The 25,389-nt window shown below is 36.9% G+C and overlaps 1 protein-coding gene across 2 annotated transcripts in view; it reads right to left on the bottom strand.

The window, feature by feature from the left end:
* The window catches only part of SLC2A13 (solute carrier family 2 member 13), a 559,427-nt gene that overhangs the window by 176,134 nt on the left and 357,904 nt on the right, over positions 1-25,389 (bottom strand). For both annotated transcript variants that reach the window (XM_088836975.1, XM_055396779.2), the window contains exons 5-6: positions 21,625-21,788; positions 12,198-12,318 (exon numbers count right to left, since the gene is read on the bottom strand). In XM_088836975.1, coding sequence (XP_088693101.1) covers positions 12,198-12,318; positions 21,625-21,788 — 285 coding nt within the window. The remainder of the gene's footprint in view (positions 1-12,197; positions 12,319-21,624; positions 21,789-25,389) is intronic.

Here is a 25,389-nt window from a genome sequence, read left to right as displayed (position 1 = left end):
ATTTCAAATCAGTTTATGTAATTATTGCAGTTACGTAAGAAAAATGTAAATCAACACTACAGTCATGAATCTCAGGGTTTTGTTAAATCACTAAACAAATACATTGTATAAGACATGATGGTTGCTAGATAATACAGAGAAGAAAGCAGAGAGGAAATAAGAAAAAAACAGAGCAAAGCAAAAAAACTGGGAAAAAAAACAACATAAAATATAATTCGATGTTTCAAGTACAAATTTCCATTTGGGAAGACAAGCCACAAAAGCTGGGCAGTTAAGCAACATTAAATACTAAATAACATTACAAGTCATTCCAGTCACCAATACCTGACAAGAGCCTTTTCCTTCATTTCAGGTCTCAATTTAGACCCCAAAGTTTGCTCTTCTACATCTGTACCTTACTGCCCAGGGTGATATCCGTAGAATACAAATCCGATAATAATATTCTTAATAACATTGCATATGGCATATGTTTTTTTTAAAAAGAGATAGTCCAAAATCCTTTTTACCTCTACATATGACTTCTTATAATTTAAAGTCTGAGTGGAATTATAGGCAGCACCCCATTTCTGAAAATTTCTCTGAAATCAATAGCTGAAAGCATGAGAGGTATCTGTGACAGAACTACCACCATAGAGCCTTCCCTAGGGAATGCCCTCTGCCACAGACGGTTGGAAAGCCCCAGTTTTTTGAACTTCTGAATTAGTCTGTGACAGACACCAGGAGCAGGCACTGTCAAGGCTGGTAGGGCCTGGGGAGTCTCTATAATCCTCAGCCTCCACAACAGAGATTACCATGGGCAGGGTCTTGGCTGTTTTTTTTCTACAAACTCAGGTGACTCCTAAAGCTCTCCACATGCCTACCTAACAATAGCAGGGGATAGGATGGTGACTGGGCCAGGCCCTGAGAACTGACACTCACTGGTGATGCTGATCTGGACTGGCAACTGAGTCCCTCTGCTTGGAAGAGAAAGGGAAAGAACAGAAGAGAGTTGTACACCGTCTGAGTTGGAGAATTGATGCAGCTCTGCTAAGCCCAACATAAGCACTTTTAAGAACCCTCAGTAAACAACCCCCTTCCATGGGTTAAGCTGTTTCTCTTACTGCTAGAACCTCACACCAGACATTAATACTATCATTTCTCAGAGCATATCCAAAAAACTAGCTGTATGAGGCAGATAGTTCATCAAAGTAGAAAATATGAATTCTGTGAAACTGAGTATCTGAAACTAGAAGATAACTATACTTGTAGTTGGTAGACAACAGTAAGCCTCCTCTTGTTTATGCACATATATTATTCTGTCTGTCCTGGATTTTGTCTTCTTCTCCTTATCTCATCTAATTCCAACCAGTTCCTTACTGCACAGCTTTGGGAAGCCTTCTATAATAAGGAGTTATTACGTATTACCTTCTGTAATAAGGAGTTATATAAATGGCTCTTTAAAATTCTGAGTTCTTCTACTGCAAGGATATATTTATCAACAATCTAGGTATTAAGTAAAATAAGGTGGCCTATAGATATTAGTAGAATAGATATTAAAAAAAATACAACACTCAAGCCCTCCTGAAATTCTTCTGTAGCTGAACTGAAAATGGCACTCTCCGTTTGCATAAGAATGGAAGACCATTTGGGTACACACATTTGCAAGACAAAAAGCAGCAATATTAACTTAGCCTGTTTGGGTTTCTTGTTTATTTTTATAATTCAAAGCAAGCCATCACACATGCACATACATACTTATGTGATATGAAAGATGAAAATAAAGGTAAAGGATTGTATCTGTATGAACAGTGCATGCTAACTACCAAGAATTAACTATAATACATAATTGTATATACATATGAATAAGAATAATATATATTCTTTGCTGAATTTGCTTACACAGGTCAAGACTTGAAGGATCTACTGCTTTGAGGGATAAAGTACTACCTTAAATTTCATAAGTTTATTATTTAACTAAACTTCTGTGAATATACCTAACCAACAGTCACAAATCAATCTCACAATGATAAAAACAAAAAATCAGAAAGAACTAAATATGTAGGTTCCACAAAGTTTAATATTTATATATATACTAATCAATTTAGATAAAGGTTTCCTTTGCTTTCAAAATGAACTAGAAATGTTAATAGGTTCTGTCATGAAATAATTTTTATTCATGATTGAAACAGTGGAAACAGTGTCAGACTTTATTTTTTTGGCTTCAAAATCACTGCAGATGGTGATTGCAGCCATGAAATTAAAAGATGCTTACTTCTTGGAAGGAAAGTTACGACCAACCTAGATAGCATATTAAAAAGCAGAGACATTACTTTGCCAACCAAGGTCCGTCTAGTCAAGGCTATGGTTTTTCCAGTGGTCATGTATGGATGTGAGAGTTGGACTGTGAAGAAGCTGAGCACTGAAGAATTGATGCTTTTGAACTGTGGTGTTGGAGACGACTCTTGAGAGTCCCTTGGACTACAAGGAGATCCAACCAGTCCATTCGAGAGGAGATCAATCCTGGGTGTTTATTGGAAGGACTGATGCTAAAGCTGAAACTCCAATACTTTGGCCACCTCATGCGACGAGTTGACTCACTGGAAAAGACCCTGATACTGGGAAGGATTGGAGGCAGGAAGAGAAGGGGACGACAGAGAATGAGATGGCTGGATGGCATCACTGATTTGATGGACATGAGTTTGAGTGAACTCCGGGAGTTGGTGATGGACAGGGAGGCCTGGCTTGCTGCGATTCATGGGGTCGCAAAGAGTGGGACACGACTGAGCGACTGAACTGGATAAGACTCATCAGCATAGACTTACCATATAAAACTCAAAATCAAACAAAAGAAAGAAAAAGAAACTTAAAAAATTAAATTCTAATTCTCATCTGCACTACTAGCAATGTCTTTATGATTTACTGATAATGATAAAAATGAGCAGTGCATTTTTAACCTCTGTGAAGGGTACTTTACTATCTACCTTCAAGTTGGTCGTAACGTACATTATTTCCAAAGATTTCCTTCTACGCTGAAATTACCATAGAATTCACATAATGATCAGTGCTAACTTCCAGGGAGTAATAGGTTTTCACAAACATATTCACTGTTAACTATGCAATTCAGATGCACACGGAGAAAAATGCCATGAGGCCATACTAAGCAGAGAGAGTATGTAGGGAACAAAGTGGCTCTGCAGTCTACCAGTTACATCACTCAAGGCCGGTTATATAAACTCTCTGAGCCTTATTTTCCTACCTGTAAAATTAGATACTAGTATCTTTCTCTTAGGGAAGTTTAACGATAACATGGGATAATATTCAAAAAGAATGTGCAAGGATATCTATATATATTAAAGAAATAATAGAAACTATTATAGTTTTAAAATAATAATAGTTATTATTGTTGGAATTATGCTCCATCTATCTCCCTTGGTATATCACCTGGGGTCACTTAAGCTACACTGAATATCTATAAAGTTGAACTGTCCAAACACCTTTATGTAATCCTTTCTCTTTAATATTAAACCAGTCTACTCCTAATCCTATCTCCGCAGATAGTTCCATTCGAAAAACACATTCACAAGTCTGATTTGTACGTGCAAGTCCTACAATAGTTAGCCTAGGTACCAAACTAACACACTCAGCTATATAGTATTGTATTTTTGTAAAAACCACAATGGAACTTGCTTATATTTACTATGCCTTAAAATCCGTGCAGAAAACTCTTCGTAAACTTGCATTTGATGATGTTATTCCCCCGTCTGGTGCTGCTGAATGGTTCCCCTCTACCACCTGTCTTCACTTAGTATATAAGGCCCTGCCTTTACTTCTGCCTCATCTTCTGACTGGTACTCCTTTCCCCAGTGGTATCAAACTTTATAAAAATTCCTGAAAAGCAAATCTATTTCACATCTATGTCTTTGCACAGGTTGCTCTCATGCCCTTGGAGGCTTTTCCATTTTTTTTTTTAAATTTATTTTATTGGAGGCAAATTACCTTACATTAATATATTGGTTGGTTTTGCCATACATTGACAAGAATCCGCCCCGGGTGTACATGTGTTCTCTTTCTTGAACCCCCCTCCCACCTCCCTCTTCCCCATATCCTCCCTCCATGTCATCCCCGTGCACCAGCCCCAAGCATCCTGTATCATGCGTCGAGCCTGGACTGGTCACTTATGATAATATACATGCTACAATGTCATTCTCCCCACCAAACCAGCTCTCCAACAAATACTAAAGGATCTTCTCTAGACTGGAAACACAGAAAGGGTATATAAACTCGAACCCAAAGGTTTTTCCATTTTATTGGTCTGAGACACTTCTACTCACTCCTACTCATCCTTGAAATATTAGATCAAGCTTACTCCTACATGAGGGGTTCTTAAACACAGAGTGTTTAAATGCAAATGAGAAAAAAAAAAACTATATCTGCAATTCATTAACCTTTAACTGAAATTTAGCATTTCCTTCAATTATGAAATTAGGCAGTAAAGCACTGAGAACAATAGAAATCACATACATTTTTATATCCAGGGATGGGGGAGCCTGGTGGGCTGCCGTCTCTGGAGTCACAGAGTCGGACACGACTGAAGCGACTTAGCAGCAGCAGCAGCATAGTAATTACAGAAATTTCAAAATATCGTTTACATTCTCCATGGTTTTAAAACAATGGCATTATCTCTGCATTAGATCTGTTATTTAATATATTAATAAAGAAGTACATGGATTACTATATAATAAGTTTATTTGGAAAATAATTTGGCACACATATTTCAATATTACTGATTTTCTTTGAACTGCTATGTAATTTATTTTATGCAGTTAAAAGCATGACTCTAAGAAGGGATCCAGAATAATGTATGGTGAAGAGCTCTCACATGTGAAGCCTTCTGTGACAGCCCTGGGAGAGGTGATGTCACAACCAGGCATGCTGATACATACATCAACTTTTATCATACTGCTTTGCAATTACTTATTGGCATCTTTTTCCCTCCTAGCTGTAAGCTCCATGTGGAGAAAGGTTTCTTTTTTCCCCTTTAATCTTAATATTCCCTGACCTACTGATCTCAAAAATGTTTCTTAAATGAATAAACTTATTACAAATGTGTACACATATTGTCCTAAAGTGGTGTATTCTTTTATTTGCTAAACTGTACAGAATTATACAAGAATAAATTTCTGCTTCTCTGCTTCTAAAACCAGATTGTTTAGAACACATGATATCATTTTTTCTAGTCTTCTAACTTATTCACCAAATAGTGTCAGCTGCTCTTTGCGACCACCCTCCCCGGGCCCGACTCTTTGCAACCCCCTGGACTGTAGCCCACCTGGCTTTTCTCTGCCAATGGAATTTTCCAGGCAAGAATACTGGAGTGGGTAGCCCTATTCACCATATAACGCAGATGTTAATAGTCCTAGAGGCATTGTCATACTATCTTATTTTGCAACTGAGTTACTTGTATTAGGAAAACCTTCTCTTGGTACTACAACCATGCAACAATCTAAAAACTGCATGGACACATTACCTGAACAAAGACTTGCTGTATGCCCAGAGATCTTCATGTCTATGCGGCTGTGTCTGCTCGCATAGCTGCAAGAGGTACTACTGATCACACTGCAGAAGTAAAGGTGATGCATTTGGAAGAAAATTTCCGAAACTATCAATGCTCTAGTAGCAACAAAATGTTGCCAAAATTTCAAGGACATATATCTAACTTCTATAATAAAAATTATAGTAAAAATCTTCCTTTAGTCAGTATCATCTACCTTCTTTTGAAACCATCTATCCACCCATTCACTCACCGAGCCACCCAGCCACCTACAATAATAGTTTCCAAAGTTACATTCACTGATGAGATTCTTTTAATCAGGTTGCTATACTTGGTTTAAAAAAATTAAATTAAAAGGTTGGTCCAGAGCAATAGGCATTTTTCAGCCTCAGACAGGGAAAACATTAGGAGCTATGCAACATGCTTTCACAATATGATGGAAAAATACCTCCATTCAACAAATAATAAATATAACATTTAATATTTAAATGTTAATACCTAAACAGTTTTCATCATTTGTTCAGTATCATGATTTACAAGAAGGTGATCTTGAGCTTATTTATTTAGAGAACAGTTAAGTTTTTTATAAATCTTATCTAGTACTTACTTTATCTGTAGTTTTCTTGGTCTTTATTATAAGGAAATATACCAGAGGTTATGATTACGGTCTATTACTCTCACAGTAATGGATAATGCATTCCCTTTTGAAATATAGGACAAAATTGGGATAATATTCTAGAGTGGACTGACTTGAAATGTGAACAGAATTCTAGGCTTATTTTATTTATTCATTGTAATGATCAGAGGTCTAGAATAAGAATAAAAATCCTTGTAAGTTTCAGAGATACACGTTTTCCCCTTTACTTCCTTCCCATTTACTTCTTCCCCCTTTACTTCAGACCTAAATGGATAAATGCAAAAGAGCTTTTCTCAAAAGTCTTTTGAGTTCAAAAGTGAGGGAAAATGACATTTCAAATAAAAGTGTTCAGTTCAGTCACTTAGTCGTGTCTGACTCTTTGCGACCCCATGAACCACAGCACGCCAGGCCTCCCTGTCCATCACCAACTCCCGGAGTTCACTCAAACTCATGTCCATCGAGTCGGTGATGCCATCCAGCCATCTCATTCTCTGTCGCCCCCATCTCCTCCTACCCCCAATCCCTCCTAGCATCAGACTCTTTTCCAGTGAGTCAACTCGTCGCATGAGGTGGCCAAAGTATTGTAGTTTCAGCTTTAGCATAAAATAACAGTGTAAGTGACAGTAAATACTGTTCTTTTTACAGGACTGCTGAACTTAACTGGAAAGCAAGGGAAAGGCTCTTCTGATTTGCATCCTTGAAACTGTGTTCTAAGAAGTGAGCTACAGGGAGATTTTATAGCCCCAGACTCCTGTTCCCCGAGTACTATCCTAACCACATGCAGAGTATTTGTTCTTGTATGTCATTCATCTGATTATCCAGTCTGTTACACTGTTACACTGTTTGGGGCCCACAGCCCCAAAATCTCTGGAGTCTCCACTACCACTGTGAAGGTTGCATTATTCCTTGCCTAGGCTTCCAATTTCTTTCATCTGATCTCCACTACTCATCACCCTGTGTCCTTCCCTAAGCAGCAAGACTGATCTTTTAGAAACACAAGTCTGATTAAGTCATTCTTATCAATCTTTAAAGGCTTCTCAGTATTCCAAAATGTCTAAAATTCTCATGGCTTTTGAGGGTCCCAGTATGATCTGTCACTGACCTGCCATCTAGTCTATTTTTGTACTATTCTCTTGCTCATGGGTAAGCTCCTTAAGAAGCCATACTCCTTGCTTAGGGCTTGTACACATATGTTCCCTCTTCCTGGAATGCTCTTCTCCCAGTCTTTGCAATCATAAAATAAAAAAGCCTTGTTTTTTGTCTTTAAGGCTTCCCAAGAAGCACTTCATGACTGTGGAAAACAAATAAGATTTAAGTAGGGGATCTTGCCATTGTGGTGGCTTTGCAGGTCCTTGACTGAAAATACAGGCTTCAAGGTAAAAAGGTCATGAGGAACTCAATGATTATGTCCCATAAGTGGTTAACGTCCTCCAAGAATCTATTCCAGCATTCTTCTATCCAGATGTCAAATTCCATATTGGGTATTTAAGTGCTAGCATAAGACATATGCAATTATTTGGAAATACAGATATATGATAAGGTTATATTGGCTTTTTGTTTCAAATCTCATTTTCCTTTTCTACCAATTTAATTACAGTTATCTTTATCTGAAATAAGTCTGTGGATATTATTCAACAGATATAGCATATTTTCTACTGTAGTTTTATTTAATATTATCCTCAAAACCTATTAAGCTGTATCATCAGACCAAAGAATTAAAATATGCAAATTTTAAAGGGAATCGGTAGGTTTTAGAAAATAACAGTCAATAAACAATAAGTCTCATTCATAGTATTACACTATATTCATTGTCAAGTTGCTAAAAATTACTGGAAACAAACACATTATCACTCAGGAATATGCCAAATGCCGAAAACAAATAGGGGCTAATAGGGTTTCTATACATTTCTAAGGTCACATGAAAGTTTTATGATTGAATCTAACAGTCACAGCACTAATGCCAATGACATGTGCTCACTCACTCAAGGTTGGCTAATGGAGAAAAAAAATGAAGTGAATGAAAAAATATTTTTATTGTAAATGAACTTTGAAGACATTAATTATAATTAGTAATTATTATGCCAAACTAATTATAGTTAGTTAGGCATAATACAGTTTATCAAAACTAGTGTCACAAACATAGGGAGGTCTATAGATGAAAGAATACTATGTCAACTTGGATGTCTGGAAACTTCATTTAGAGAAAGAAACATGAAAATGTTACTCTACAGAAGAAGAGCCACATTATTTTCGTACTCTTCGCTTAATAATGTTCAAGAAGGAAAAAAAGGAATGAAAGAATGCTGACAGTTAAGCAGTTAAAAAAATGGAAGATGTACTTGAAGCACTTACTCTCCACTGTCCTGGTGAGGCAGATCTGTGGGGGTGAGGAATGCACCTTCTCAGATAGAAATGGACATGAAAAAAAGGACTGGTTCAAAACTGGGAAAGGAGTACGTCAAGGCAGTATATTGTCACCCTGCTTATTTAATTTACATGCAGAGTACATCAATGCAGAGTGCAAAATGCCGGGTTGGATGAAGCACAAGCTGGAATCTAGATTGCCGGGAAAAATATCAATAACCTCAGATATGCAGATGACACCACCCTTATGGCAAGGAGCCTCTTGATGAAGGTGAAAGAGGAGAGTGAAAAAGCTGTCTTAAAACTTAACATTCAAAAGAAAAAGATTATGGAATACAGTCCCACCACTTTATGGCAAATAGATGAGGAAACAATGGAAACAGTGAGAGACTATGTTTGGGGGCTCCCAAATCACTGCAGATGGTGACTGCAGCCATGAAACTAAAAGACACGTGCTTATTGGCATAAAAGCTATGACCAACCTAGACAGCATATTAAAAAACAGAGACATTACTTTGCTGACAAAAGTCCATCTAATCAAAGCTGTGGTTTTTCCAGTAGTCAGGTATAGATGTGAGACTGGACTATAAAGAAGGCTGAGTGCCAAATAATTGATGCTTTTGAGCTACTGTGTTGGAGAAGACTTTTGAGAGTCCCTTGGACTGCAAGGAGATCCAACCAGTCCATTCTAAAGGAGATCAATCCTGAGTGTTCATTGGAAGGACTGATGCTAAAGCTGAAACTGCAATACTTTGGCCACCTCATGCGACGAGTTGACTCACTGGAAAAGACTCTGATGCTGGGAAAGGTTGGGGGCGGGAGGAGAAGGGGACGACAGAGAATGAGATGGCTGGATAGCATCACCGACTCGATGGACATGAGTTTGGCTAAACTCTGGGAGTTGGTGATGGACAGGGAGGCCTGGCGTGCTGTGATTCATGGGGTCGCAAAGAGTCAGACACGACTGAGCGACTGAACTGAACTGAACTGAGGCAAACATATATCAATTTCCAAAATGAAGAAAAATTTACACAGTGTTCTTAAGATTAAACCATCTCTCCCTTTAAATTTGTTTTCTTTGCTCAGTTTTCCTATACAGATCATTCCAAGAGGAAAGTATACCACCTATATTTATTTACTGTATGAGAATTACTCATCTGAAAGTCATGCAAACATGACTGTTTCATTTTTATCTTCTTTTTAATTTTTTTTCCAGTCTTATTGAAAGGCAGTCAGCATAAAGATTTGCATAGTTTAAGGTTTACAGTATTATTTGACTTATATACATCATGAAATGATTACCACAATGTTTAGTGAACATCCATCATCTCTTATATATATAACATTAAATAAACAAATCATTTTTGTGATGAGAACTCAGGATTTATTCTCTTAATAACTTTCATGTATGTTGTATACTGTATTTTTCATATTTATTGTAAAGAAATGTGAAATGTGTATAGATACTTTTAACAACAAAAAAATCAGTAAGGGGACTTCAGATATATTTTATAAAATCATTCAGACTATACATACATACTATAAATACTGTCAACTGCTCACAAAACCTATGCTTCTCTTAAAGGAACTACATGAGAAATAATTGCTTTGTATATTCAGTGACTCCCAGAAGACATATAAAATTTGGTTCTGTTTTTAAAAACTTATCACTTTGTGATATGAACAATATTAGGTTGTACACTTCTCTCACTCCACTACAATTTTTTCTTAAATTGGTAGGTGAAAGAAAATATTTTATTCTCATCTACCTATATTGATAGTAATTTAGACGATAATAATTTTGATGGATTGGTAGGATTAATAGATTGATGATCAGAAATTGCCATGCAATGAACTATACTAGAGCAAAAAATATTTTAATTGAAATTTTAAAAGTGGATACCAGGAAAGCTATTTAATTATGTATATCATTAAAAACCTAGTTATTTCTTTTCTGTATCAGAACTTCATAAAATTTTTTTATTCATATTCTCTGAATTTCTGCCTTTAGTTTACCTGGCAGTGTATCAATCTTATTCTCAATCTAAACTGCTACATCTAAATCAGACATCAAATCAAAAAGCATTCTATGTTTCTCAAACAATAGTAGTTTTTTAATAATTTGTTAGAGGTAACTGAGCTAAAAACACTGTATTTAAAAAAATATCTTTCAAGAAAACAAAAGTAGAGCATGCAGAATTCTAGCAATGGTCTACCATCTTTCTAGCAGTTGAGGTCAGATATTGAAAGAAAGTAAAAATTTCTATATACAGAAATAGTCTATGTTAAGTTTAACTTCTTTTAAGACAACTTTAAATCTGCCTTAGAACATAAACACTGTTAAAAATAGTAAAGTGATAAACATATACAACATTCATTTCCAAAGGCAAGTGGGTATTACAATTTGCAACCAGAAAGACATAATTACATATGTCTTCCTCACTGTTGTAATAAGAAGGCACCATAAATTCTGTTAAATGAGAAGCTCCAAGTGATCCCAAGTGGAATTTACTGTATCAATGTAATGTTTTAATTTCATATAGGTGTACCTTACTTAATAAATGATTTACCCTTTGATTTGAGACTTACATTTGTTTAGTTGAGGCTGAAGGAATATCATTTTTTGCTTTTAAAGCTATTTGATCCATATATTTTAAAGGGGTTGCTAGCTTTCCAGCCACTAAAATGAAGTAAAAAAACTTTGAAACACTTTGTTGTTTGTTGTTGTTTAGTCACTAAGTCATGTCTGACTCTTTTGTGACCCCATGGCCTATAGCCCTCCAGGCTCCCCTATCCATGGGACTTCCCAGACAAGAATATTGGATATGGTTGCCATTTCCTTCTTCAGGGGATCTTCCCAACCCAGGGATTGAACCCATGTCTCCTGCATTGGCTGGCATATCCTTTACCACTGAGCCACCTGAGAAGCCCTAAAAGGAAATCACAACCACGAAGGAATGTGGAACTCTACTGATAAATTTATTAATTGACCTGTTCAGTCATTCAATTTTTAATTAATTCAAGTGTGTATTCTTCAGTTCATCTGTCAGCCGATGTATCCATTCATCCATTTCTCTATTAATCTATCACATAGGGTGTATACTGCTTAACTTAACCAGTTATTAAACTGGAAGCTGACGATTAACACACTCTTCCAGCACCTTTTCCCACTTTCTATTGCTCTTCAAGAACCCTACTAGTGAGAGGAAAAATTCTTTTCTGCTTAAATGAATGAGGGGATACTTGTGGAACATGGTGAAGATTAATTGATAGAATATCCAAATAATAAACTGTATCAGACATGCACATCATGGAAACTGATAGAATATCCAGATAATAAGTGTATCAGATATGTACATCATGGAAAAGCTTAATTACTGTTAAAGTTCATTTCACTTAGAATGTAGATGTCACTGAGTCATATATAATATAAAATAGCTTCTCAGTATTCCTGCTTAGATTCTGTATCAATATATGCTTCCAATTTCCAGAGAAATATCACCAAAATTGTGTATAATAATTAACTTTTCCTGAAGCATGCATTTCTACCATTAAGTCTGGATGCCTAGGAAGCTTCTACTCATCTCTCATTTTTTAGGAAAGTTATAAGTAAACAAAGAAGTTACCAAAATTAGGTTAAGGAAGGGGACCATTATAAAATCTCACCTGTATCTTGTGCAAGTAGTATTCTGACCTAAAGGAGATATTGGCTTAAAAGTGATGGGTGGAGAAACCTGGGCTGACAGCAGAAATCCCAAAGCAAGAATAATGAGGGCTACACTGGTACCTAAAAAAAAAAAAAAAAAGTTTTACATCAAAGAAGAGTTGACAACATTCTTTCAAAGCAGACTGGGTTTAGCAAGACATCTCTCTGAAAAATATACCTTGATATATCTTCATTGGATTAAAAAAAAGATCCTCATACATAAGCATTGTCATATATAAGTATTTTCATAAAAACTCACTAGCATGTTCACTGTGAGAAATACATTTATTAGCCAAGCACTGGTAATAACTTTCTAAATAAACACCATTTTGGAATGCTGACAGTCTCAAAAAGAATTAATATAACTGACATTATTGAGTGCCTAACATGTCAGGAAGTACAAAAGGCAACAGACATATCAAGTGCTCCTTTTATTACTAAGAAAATTGTTCTAATGTTATTCGATCATCTAGAACCCAAATGGTAGTAGTAGTTCAGTCACTCTGTCATGTTCGACTCTTTGCTACCCCATGAACTGCAGCATACCAGGCCTCCCTGTCCGTCACCAACTCCCAGAGTCTACCCAAACCCAAGTCCATTGAGTGGGTGATGCCATCCAACCATCTCATCCTCTGTTGTCCCCTTCTCCTCCTGCCCTCAATCTTTCTCATCATCAGGGTCTTTTCCAGTGAGTCAGTTCTTTGCATCAGGTGGCAAATTCAGCATCAGTCCTTCCAATGAATATTCAAGGATGATTTCCTTTAGAATTGATTGGTTGGATCTCCTTGGATCACTCTCAAGAGTCTTCTCTAACACCACAGTTAAAAAGCATCAGTTCTTCGGTGCTTAGCTTTCATTATGGTCCAACTCTCACATCCATACATGATAACTTTGATGAGATGGACTTTTGTTGGCAAAGTAATGTCGGCAAAGTACGATCCAAATAATAACTAAAAAGTAACAAACTAAATATTTCAAAAACAGGTGAAAGAGAATTTCTCATAAAAAGGAGTAGCATTATGTAAAGACTTAAAAATCCCAGAAATGACATAACACATACATTCAATTCTTTTTCCTGTTGGCATTTGGAAGTGGAATATTTGTCTTTGATTTTAGGGTACAGAATGTGATTTTATATAAAATCACTTAAAATGATATAACATTATATATAATATATATAAAATCACTTAAAAGGTATACACACACACACACACTCACATATCACTTATAAAGCTCATTTTTGAGGCCTTTATAGAAATACTGATAGGAAACAAGTTTTCAAATTTCTGACTATTGTTCCAGCCATTGTGAGGATAAAAAAAAAGGTCACGGGAAGAAAGAAGAAAATATGGATGCATTCATTTGTATAATTTACTTGAATGAGGCAATATGTTTAAAATATGGAGCTCAGGGTGATCATTTATGTAGCAGTAAAGTTTCTATTAGATAAATGAGAAAGTTATTTAAGAATGATGAAATGTATTTTTAAAATGGATAAAAGAACAACTTTGGGAAGCACTGTTAAAGTGGAACTGGATTACATAACAGTTGAAGTGTTTGTGTTTAATATAGAGGTGATATGTCAAGTTAGATACTGTGGTTAAGTTCTCACTCTGCTGTTTCTTGACTCCATGATCTTGGACAATGCACATAACCTTTCCAACATTCAATTTTGTCTGTTGTAAAATGGGGCTTAGTGACAATATTCATCTTGCAGAACTGCAGTGAATTTTAAATATCACAATACATCTGAAAGATTTTTATAAAGCTAAAAATGTTAATTATTGTACTATAATTATTAACAGCAGCAGCAGTATACTGTCAAAATCTAGAAGAAGTTGAAAAGGAGGGAGATGGCTTAAAGAAAAGATCAGGAGCCTATTTTACCACACCAGGCTGAAGAGTCATGCATATACAATCATAGTTCATTTTCCCCTTGCTGGCTTAAAGTTCAAACTAGAACTAGAACTAGTTTGAGGTATTATGTTCTCAAAAAACTACCAATTCCTGAATTGGAAAACAAAAAACAAGTCTGTCTCTCAGAAAGAGAAAAGATATATTCAGCAGGTAAATAAAAATCATCCCTCTCTCCTCAAATAATGCAAAATAAACCAAGAGTTTTACAGTTAATCTGTCTATCAAAGAAGCTGGGTCCTAAGTATTTTTCAAAATTACCTGCACAGAATATTGTCATGGGACAGGTAAGATTTGCTTCAATCAGGAAAAGTTGATATTTTAGGATGCAAAGGAAACATGGCACTTTTCTTTGATAACACTACTTAAAATAACTGGTCTCCGTGATAAACTGTAAACTCTAAGATAGTATACCTAACACATATTAACATATATTCAATTCTAGTGCCTGGCATAGAGCAGATTTCACAGTACTACAGATTTTTGGAATGCTGGCTATTTTCTAAGATAATAACAAAACATGTTTAGTTCAGTCGCTCAGTCGTGTCCGACTCTGCGACCCCATGAATCACAGCACGCCAGGCCTCCCTGTCCATCACCAACTCCCGGAGTTCACTCAAACTCATATCCATCGAGTCGGTGATGCCACCCAGCCATCTCATTCTCTGTCATCCCCTTCTCCTCCCGCCCCCAAATCCTTCCCAGCATCAGAGTCCTTTCCAGTGAGTCAACTCTTCGCATGAGGTGGCCAAAGTACTGGAGTTTCAGCTTCAGCATCAGACCTTCCAATGAACACCCAGGATTGATCTCCTTTAGAATGGACTGGTTGCATGTTAAGACTATTCAATTGAGGTCGTGGATTAGTATGGGAGAAATATCCCAGATGAGAGTTCTGCAGTAAAGATATTATATCTCTTGGATCCATCTCAAAAAAGTCCAACCAATTTGCAAAATTTGGGGAAAAAACCATTTAGATGTACAAAATTCCTAGTTGAAGGTTTCTGTTTCTTAAACACAAATCTATTTTGACCTACTATGGATGGAAATTTTTAAAAGTCAGTATCATACCTTTATTATAGTCTTGTTTCTCAATCCTGGCTTCCTATTGAAAGTGCAACTGTTTAGAATATACCTCAACCTCTGAATCAGTCTCTATAAAATGGGGATCAGAAAATATGATTTCATAGGTGACTGTGACAGCTGGCGACAGAGTAAAGACTCTTATCTTATGAGATGATAAAATCCTTAAGCGAAGGAAATGGTGTCTTAAATGACTTAATTTATGGAGTAAATTTTAAAATGGTCACCTCGTCCTATCACATGCTCATGTCTCTTCAAGGCTTAAAACTACATGAATTACCTATTTCCTTTCCCTTAATAAATCATAGCTGCTTTATCAGTGACTCAATGGCATTTAAAGTTGTTATAGTTTTCATTGGTTCAATGGCTGTGGACTCAGGTTCATTGAGTTCAATGTAGGAAGGCCTTGTATGAAAGGATCTCCTCCAGTGTAATGGGAAGTTTGGGCACATTCTTTATAAGAAAAGAGTCCCTCCTTAGTTAACATGCAGCGTTTTGGAATTCTGATGTCATTTTCCTAATAAAAATGTTCTCCATAGGAGGTAGTGTGCTGGATAAATAGAATCCTCAAAAATACCTGATGAAGTAAGTTACATTAACTATCTGATACAAGGGCCTATATTATTAGTAAATATTTTTTTTTAAAATTTCCTTACCCAAGACTCAGACAGAACATACTTCTTGTGCTTAAGTATCACATACACATGCTCCAGACTTCATCTTCAAAGATTCCAATTTAGCAGATTGGGGGTTGGGCCCCCAAGAATTCACAATTTAAAGTATCCTTGGTAATTCTGATGAAGACAACCTGTGAATGATGTTTTAGGGAATACTCCACTACCAAAATATCTGGCAGAAAATAACACAGTGTTTCTGGCTTTCTGATTTAAGCAACAAAATTACATACATATAAGCCTCCCTTTATTAAAAGGAGCAGAGGCTGTCATTAAGTTGGTAATATTTACAAGAAAGACCAGTTCTCTTAGCAAGCTTTGAAAATATTAAGTCAGAATACCACAAAATGTCCTACATTTAAAATTATTCATGGACTATATATTTTATATTTCTTTGTATAAAGAGTTTCTTTGTCCTGGTCTAGCTAAATACAGTTTGTTTATAGTAATTTTTAAAGAACAAGTACCTATTCAAAAAGTTATTTTGATTTTTTTTTTACTAAATTTCACCCAATATAAAAAAAAAATCAATAAAACACAAAATAGGGAATAAAACTGAATGAAAGATTTAAAAATTCCAGGCTAATTTAAGAAATTTTAAATAGAACAGTGTTCTAATACTAGCACTGGTAGAATATTAAATATGATTTATTTTATTAGGTGAAAAATGGTGAAAAAAATCAAAATAATTTCTTTAAAAATGTTATTATTTCTTTATTTACTTTTAAATTTTTATTGGAGTATAGTTGCTTTGTGGCTTCCCTGGTGGCTCAGATGGAAAGAATCTGCCTGCTGATGCAGGAGACAGGGGTTCGATCTCTGGGTTGGCAAGATCCCCTGGAGAAGGAAATGGCAAACGATTCCAGTATTCTTGACTGGGAAATCCCATGCACAGAGGGACCTGGTGGGCTACAATCCATAGGGTCACAGAGAGTTAGACATGACTGAGTGACTAAACAACAACAATAGTTGCTTTACAATACTGTAACATTAGTTTCTGCTGTACAACAAAGTGAATCAGCCATATAATACATATGTCCCCTCTTTTTTGGATTTTCTTCCCACTTAGGTAACCACAGAGCACTGAGTTCCCTGTGCTACATAAAAAGAAAAAAACAACTAAATAAACAAATTCTTAAAAATATTTTAGGTGCTCAGTCTTCAAAAAGTACTACAAATAAACTATATTTAGCTAGACCCAAAGAAACTCTTTATATAAAGAAATCCAAAATATATAACCTATGAATAATTTAAAAGTAGCACATTCTGTGGTGTCCTGACTGTTAATATTTTCAAAGCTTGCTGAGAGAACTGATCTTTCTTGTAATACTACAAATTTAATGACAATCTCTTCATATGGGAAGAAAGAAAACTGCCTCCAGGTTGCTCATAAAGGCAGTACCCAGAAACTCTTGGTCTTTCCCCTCTTTTTTTTTTTCTGGTTCCCTGATAGTTCAGTTGGTAAAGAATCTGCCTGCAAGGCAGGAGACCGTGGTTCGATTCCTGGGTTGGGAAGATCCCCTGGGGAAGGGAAAAGCTACCCACTCCAATATTCTGGCCTGGAGAATTCCATGGACTGTATAGTCCATGGGGTCGCAAAGAGTCGGACACGACTGAGCGACTTTCACTTCACTTCACCTTCTCTTAATAGTCAGCGATGGGCTCTGGAAATCCCCGGGGAAGAGGACTTACATGGAGGGGTGAAACAAGACATCCAGAAGAGGAGTTCAGGAATGCTTCTGGAATATGGTTAAAAAAACAAATAATCACTCTTTGGAAGTAACAATACTGTGATAGCAAAATTCTTTGAGCATTTTAGTGTCTGTGTCAGGTACTGTTTGAAATGCTACACATGTGTAAATGTGTTTAGTCTTTACTATAAACCGATGAAGTAAGTACTATAATTAATCCCTGTTCATAGATAAGAAAATAGAACCTTGTTCAATGTGACAAAATTCAAACCCAGTCTGGCTTTGTAGCTATAATGACTCAAAATCCTGGAATACAACAAATGAAGGGACAGAGGCAGCTAGAAAAACTATTTTCCCCATCTCAAAATCAGCATTTTTCTCAAAATCAGCATTTTTCTCAAAATCTCAAAAGCCAAATCCCAAATTTAAGACCCAAAATTCTATTTAAAAAATAGACCTCTTGAGGCACCAATATAGTAAGGCCCTGTGAAAAAAGTGTGCCCACTAAAAAAATTTTAAAGCATCTATTACCTCTTAAGAGTTTACCTGAACCTCAGTTCAGTTCAGTTCAGTTCAGTCGCTCAGTCGTGTTCGACTCTTTGCGACCCCATGAATCACAGCACGCCAGGCCTCCCTGTCCATCACCAACTCCCGGAGTTCACTCAGACTCATGTCCATCGAGTCGGTGATGCCATCCAGCCATCTCATTCTCTGTCGTCCACGTCTCCTCCCACCCCCAATCCCTCCTAGCATCAGAGTCTTTTCCAGTGAGTCAACTCGTCACATGAGGTGGCCAAAGTATTGGAGTTTCAGCTTTAGCATCAGTCCTTCCAATGAACACCCGGGATGGATCTCCTTTAGAATAGACTGGTTGGATCTCTTCGCAGTCCAAGGGACTCTCAAGAGTCTTCTCCAGCACCACAGTTCAAAAGCATCGATTCTTCGGTGATCAGCTTTCTTCATAGTCCAACTCTCACATCCATACATGACCACGGGAAAAACCATAGCCTTGACTAGACGGACCTTTGTTGGCAATGTCTCTGCTTTTTAATGTGCTATCTAGGTTTATCATAACTTTCCTTCCAAGGAGTAAGTGTCTTTTAATTTCCTGGCTGCAGGAGTCAGCAAATCCAATTTTCAACCCACTGCAGGATCTGTCTTTAGCACATCACTGCCTAATGGCCATCTATCCTTTTGTTGAGAGCTTACTACCCTAATGAGGCAGCCCAACTTATTGTTGCATAGGTCTGGTTATTAGGAATGTTTTTCTTATATTAAGTAAAAATCTATGTCCTTATAACATCTACCATCTACAAGAATAAGAGCTCTATTTGGTGTCTCTGTAGTCTTTTTCTCCAGGCCTGAACAATTCTGGTTCCTTGAACAAGTTGTAAATGTATGGCTTTTAACCTTCCCTTGTTCCTCACCTTTCCTCACTTACCCTCCTGCTTCACTGTATACATTGGCTGTTGCAATTACCTTTGCCTTTTAATCATTCTTCCCCCTGCCTTCCCCTCAGTTCTGATACTGTAGTTCAACTTACATTATTCAGCTCAAAGCTTTCATTCAAGGCAAAAACAAAGGGTGGATGAATTCTTCTCTTCCTTCTGGAGTTAAGGGTGAGAGGAAGTATGTATTCTTGATAACTGGGTATGAAACCCTACATGCATTTTCTCATCAAAATTTGGGACAAGTGACTTGAAGCAGTTCTATTGGATGAATGCTTTAGTTATATTTAGGTAAAATAGAATTTAATTATTCTGGCTTGGAAACTTTATATTTTAATGGAAAAATGTATTCTTACTCTAAATAAACTTACAAAGAAATAATTAGAAGATAGCTAATTGATAAGTAGAAATCTGCTTGTATAAATGAAAAAGATTAGAAAATTCTTTGATACAGACATCTGAAGCCAGTGTCAGAGAAGGGTATAATTTTGGCTTTTTGAAAAAGCCCTTGCATTAGAGAAATAATAAATAAAATGGGCAAGATTAAAAGACAAAAGATACTTTAAAGTGAGAAGTTTTTTCTTATTAAGTTGTCCCAGAAAACATACCAAATCAATCAGAATTTACCCTGGGATTTAGGCCTTGTTCAAACACAAAAAGAGTATGTCTAAATTTGTGAAGAAATTATATGGTTCCAATGTTCCACTGTTGAAAGAACTTTGAAAAAAGAATGCTCCAAATTTATTTCCATATTACCCCAAACTTAGAAATAAAATATATGTTAGAACTTTGCTTTTCATTTTGTACCTTTTAGTAAAACTCAAAATAACAGCAAAATGCTACCCACAGTAGGCTCTAATTGTTACTACAATTCTAATTTCTAGTTACATATCATAATAAGTTTTTAGTTAAAAATTTTTTTCAGAGAAATTCTATTCAGTTCAGTTCAGCCGCTCAGTTGTTTCCGACTCTTTGTGACTCTGTGGACTGCAGCACGCCAGGCTTTTCTGTATATCACCAACTCCCGCAGCCTACTCAAACTCACGTCCATTGAGTCGGTGACTCCATTCAACCATCTCATCCTCTGTCCTCCCCTTCTCCCGCCCTCAATCTTTTCCAGCATCAGTGTCTTTTCAAATGAGTGAGTTCTTTGCATCAGGTGGCCAAATTATTGGAATTTCAGCTTCAGCATCAGTCCTTCCAATGAATATTCAGGACTGATTTCCTTTAGGATGGACTGGATCTCCTTGCTGTCCAGGGGACTCTCAAGAGTATTCTCTAACACCATAGTTCAAAAGCATCAATTCTTTGGTGCTCAGCTTTCTTTATAGTCCAATTCTCACATCCATAAGTGACTACTACCACACATCTAGCTTTGACTAGATGGACCTTTGTTAGCAAAGTAATGTTTCTGCTTTTTAATATGCTGTCTAGGTTGGTCATAACTTTCCTTCCAAGGAGCAAACATCTTTTAATATCATGGCTGCAGTCATCATCTGCAGTGATTTTGGAGCCCCCCAAAATAAAGTCTGTCACTGCTTCCATTGTTTCCCCGTCTATCTGCAGTGAAGTGATGGGACCAGAGGCCATGATCTTAGTTTCTTGAATGCTGAGTTTTAAGCCAACTTTTTCACTCTCCTCTTTCACTCTCACCAAGAGGCTCTTTAGTTCTTTGCTTTCTGCCATAAGTGTTGTGTTGTCTGCATATCTGAGATTATTGATATTTCTCCTGGTAATCTTGATTCCAGCTTGTGCTTTATCCAGCCTGGCATTTCTCATGATGTACTCTGCATATAAGTTAAACAAGTAAGGTGACAATATACAGCCTTGACATACTCCTTTTCCGATTTGGAACCAGTCTGTTGTTTCATGTCCAGTTCTAACTGTTGCTTCTTGACCTTTATTATAAACTCTATTATATGAATAGAAAAACTCTATTCAGTTCAGTTCAGTCACTCAGTCGTGTCTGACTCTTTGTGACCCCATGAATCACCGCATGCCAGGCCTCCCTGTCCATCACCAAGTCCCGGAGTTCACTCAAACTCATGTCCATTGAGTCGGTGAAGCCATTCAGCCATCTCATTCTCTGTCATCCCCTTCTCCTCCTGCCCCCAATCCCTCCCCGCATCAGAGTCTTTTCCAGTGAGTCAACTTGTCGCATGAGGTGGCCAAAGTATTGGAGTTTCAGCTTCAGCATCAGTCCTTCCAATGAACACCCAGGACTGATCTCCTTTAGAATGGACTGGTTGGATCTCCTTGCAGTCCAAGGGACTCTCAAGGGTCTTCTCCAACACCACAGTTCAAAAGCATCAATTCTTTGGTGATCAGCTTTCTTCACAGTCCAACTCTCACATCCATACATGACCACGGGAAAAACCATAGCCTTGACTTGATGGACCTTTGCTGGCAAAGTAATGTCTCTGCTTTTTAATATACCATCTAGGTTGGTCATAACTTTCCTTCCAAGGAGTACGTGTCTTTTAATTTCATGGCTATATCACAAGTGGTAATGGTATTGTATTTTAAAAGATTAATTTGTAATCATTAGAGAAGTTTATAACTGAATTCTTCAACACCTACCTGCTAAACTACCAAATGTAAGTTTCCTGCGGCCCACTTTCTCAACAAGCCAGACACCCACAAGTGTGAAAATGAAATTTGTGAAGGCTGTAACGGAAGCCAGCCATATAGCAAGTCTATCATCTTCGACACCAGACATCTGCAGAATGGTTGCACTGTAGTACCTGTGAGGCAAGAATAAAACAGTTGTTGCTGTTAGTCATTCAAAGAAACACAGTTATTCATATAGAAAAGTATCTATCTGACTAAAACATACCTGGAAGAACTGAAAAATAGTATCAAGTTAACATGGAAATCATGCAAACCATTTAAAGGACCACAATACAGTGACTATGTCCAGATGAAATTTATAACTTTGTATCATTAAGAAGAGATACTCAAGCAAGTGAACAGAGGGCTAAAACCTTTAAAAGTTACATGCACTCCACACCTAGGGACAGTGACAGCTGTCGTTTCACTAAAACTATCAAGGAGAAGCTCCAAATACATGGAATCAATCAGAAGTCACTGTACACTGTAAATGTATGTACTTAAAAGAACAAACAGAACTGCTACATATCTTAATCTTAAAGAAAATAAAAATCTGGTACAAGAATTTCTTGAAAGACACAAGAAGAAATAATATGCCAAGCTATCTGGCATCCAGTAAGTGGTAAAGAATCTTCCTGCAAGGCAGGAGACAGGAGAGATGCAGGCTTGATCCCTGAGATTGGAAGAGCCCCTGAAGTAGGATATGGCAACCCAATCCAGTATTCCTGCCTGGGAAATCCCATGGAAAGAGAAGCCCAGCAGGCTATAGTCCATGGGTTTGCCAAGAGTGAGACATGATTGAGCACATGGGCTGACTGGTATACTAAGGAGATGAGAAACTTATATGACATATACAAAAAGAATGCCTTTGTGGTTTCTAAAAAGGGATGCTCTTTGGTAAGTCTCTAGAACAATCTTCATGATTAGGTCCTATAGACTCATTTTATTCTAAATGAATACACTGGAGAAAGAGAAAGAAAGTGAAGTTGCTCAGTGGTATCTGACTCTTTCCAACCCCATGGACTATAGCTTACCAGGCTGCTCCGTCCATGGAATTTTCCAGGCAAGAGGACTGGAGTGGGTTGCCATTTTCTTCTCCAGGGGATCTTCCTGACCCAGGGATCGAACTTCGGTCTCCTGTATTGCAGGCAGACGCTTTACCATCTGAGCCACCAAGACTGGCTCTAAAAATCATAATGCCAACTCATTGATGCACAATGGGAGATATATTTGGTATGTTTAAGATGATAGGTTTCTCATACGACATTTCTTTTTTGGTGAAAATATCAGTAGCTATATCAGATTACTTTGAATTGACCCTTAAAACAAAAGAAGCAAAAATATTCCTGGCAAATAATCTATGAAATGTGACAGAATTCAAATTCTGAAGATATATTCTGAAACACACATTTTACTGGCTTTCAAGCCATTCCAAAACAAGTTAGCTTATCCAAATCCAACAGTGGGCATCTAAGCAATGTATTCAGTAAACTGAAATATTTCTATAGTTACAGCCTAAAGTTTCTGGATGGTAGTCAATGTTTTCATGTGCTGTGCTGTGCTTAGTCGCTCAGTTGTGTCTGACTCTTTGCAACCCTATGGACTGTAGGCTGAATGAATCACAAGCTGGAATCAAGATAGCTGGAAAAAAGAGCAACAACCTGAGACATGCACATGATATCATTCTAATGGCAGAAAGTGAAGAGGAACTAAAGAGCTGCTTGATGAAAGTGAAAGAGGCGAGTCAAAAAGCTAGTTTGAAACTCAACATTCAAAAAATGAAGACTATGGCATCTGGTCCCTAAATAGAAGGGAAAAATTGGAAGCACTGACAGACTTTCTTTTCCTGGGCTCCAAAAATCACTATAGATGATGAATGAACCAAGAAATCAAAAGACACTTTGCTCCTTGGAAGGAAAGCTATGACAAACCTAGGCAGAGTATTAAAAAGCAGACATCACTTTACCAACAAAGGTTCATATAGTCAAAGGTATGGTTTTTCCAGTAGTCATGTACGGATGTGAGAGTTGGACTATAAAGAAGGTTGAGCACTGAAGAACTGATGCTTTCCAAATAGTGGTGATAGTGAAGACTCTTGAGAGTCCCGTGGACTGCAAGGAGATCAAACCAATCAATCCTGAATATTCATTGGAAGGATCGTTGCTAAAGCTGAAGCTCCAATCCTTTGGTCACCTGATGCGAAGAGCTGACTATTGGAAAAGATTCTGATGCTAGGAATTATTGAAGGCTAAAAGTAGAAGCAGGTGGCAGAGGATGAGATGGTTAGACAGTATCACTGACTCAAAGGACATGGATTTGAGCAAACTCTGGGAGATAGTAGAGGACAGGGGAGCCTGGCAAGCTGCAGTCCATGGGATCACCAAGAGTGGAACATGGCTTAATGACTGAACATCAAGAAGAAACAACATATTTACAATTTTTATATGTTCTTTTTGGATCCATCCTTTGGTCATTATGCAGTATCCTTTCTTATCTCTTAGAATAGTCAGTATTTTAAAGTCTATTTTATCTGATATGAGTAGTACCATTGCAGCTTTCTTTTGGCTTCCATTTGCATAGAATACTTTTTTACCCTTCCCTAACTTTCAGTCTTTATGTGTTCCTCGATCTGAAGTGGTTCTCTTATAGACAGTATATGTATATGGGCCTTGATTTTGTACTCATTCAGCCAACCTATGTCTTTCATTTGGTGCATTTAATCCATGAATATTTAAGGTAATTATTGACATGTATGCTCATGGGATGTGAGGGACATGAAGACCTACTGATCTGAGTATCTGTGGGGGTCCTTGAACCAATCTCCTGTGGATAACTGAAGGAGGGACAACTGTATTTCATTGTTCTCATTTTGACACAATAAAATCATGAAATTGCATGCATTAAATTAATGGCTAGAAATAGGAGTAGTATCAAACAAAGTAAGTTAGTGAGTATCAGAATTTTATTTAAAATGCAAAATGTGTCCTAGGTGTATAAAATAATTTTTTATGTTACTTAAATTTATAGAGGCAGAATATAAGTAAAACCTGGCCTAGAAATCAGAAACCATCATTTTTAAAGACATCTCTGTATGACTGATTCATGTTGAAGTTTGGTAGAAACCGACACAATACTTTAAAGCAATTATCCTTAAATAAAAATAAACACATTAAAAAAAAAAAGACATCTCTGTGGTGTGCTGGCCAGATCAGACAACATACTGTTCAGTTAGTATTTACATATTGAAGACATACTATTAATGCATGTGAGTTACTGAATTCCCACAGATGCAGTTGTTGCCCTAAAGAAGCTCCCATAAAAGAATGACATGGAAAGAAATAATTTTGATATTGCAAGGTATATAAATCACAATGTAGCATTAAAGGACAGACCAAATAATTTCCCTTTATAAAGTTCCTTGATTTTCCAGAAAATTTAATGTTTAAGTTTTGAAGGATTGACGGGGGTTTGCCAGCACATACAATGATCTAGAAGGACACTGGTGGTAAAGGAAATGACACATAGGAAGGGAAAATGCACAAACTACTATGCTGGATTTATACACCAAAAGTATGTTACCGTGGCTGAACATAATAAGGTTCAAAGGAAAGAGAAGTATGACAAAAGGCTTCAGTAGAACCTATTGTTATAGAAGGGCGTTGAGAGCCATGCTACATGTTTGGATTTTATTCTATAGGGAGTGGAGAACCATGACATGGACTGTGAAGAGAAACA

The sequence above is a fragment of the Moschus berezovskii genome, chromosome 6 (assembly GCF_049115385.1).
Source record: "Moschus berezovskii isolate FMDL1 chromosome 6, NW_MosBer_1.0, whole genome shotgun sequence".
Taxonomy (NCBI): Eukaryota; Metazoa; Chordata; class Mammalia; order Artiodactyla; family Moschidae; genus Moschus; species Moschus berezovskii.
Note: the sequence above shows the minus strand (reverse complement) of the source record. Positions and strands in the feature narration are given on the sequence as shown.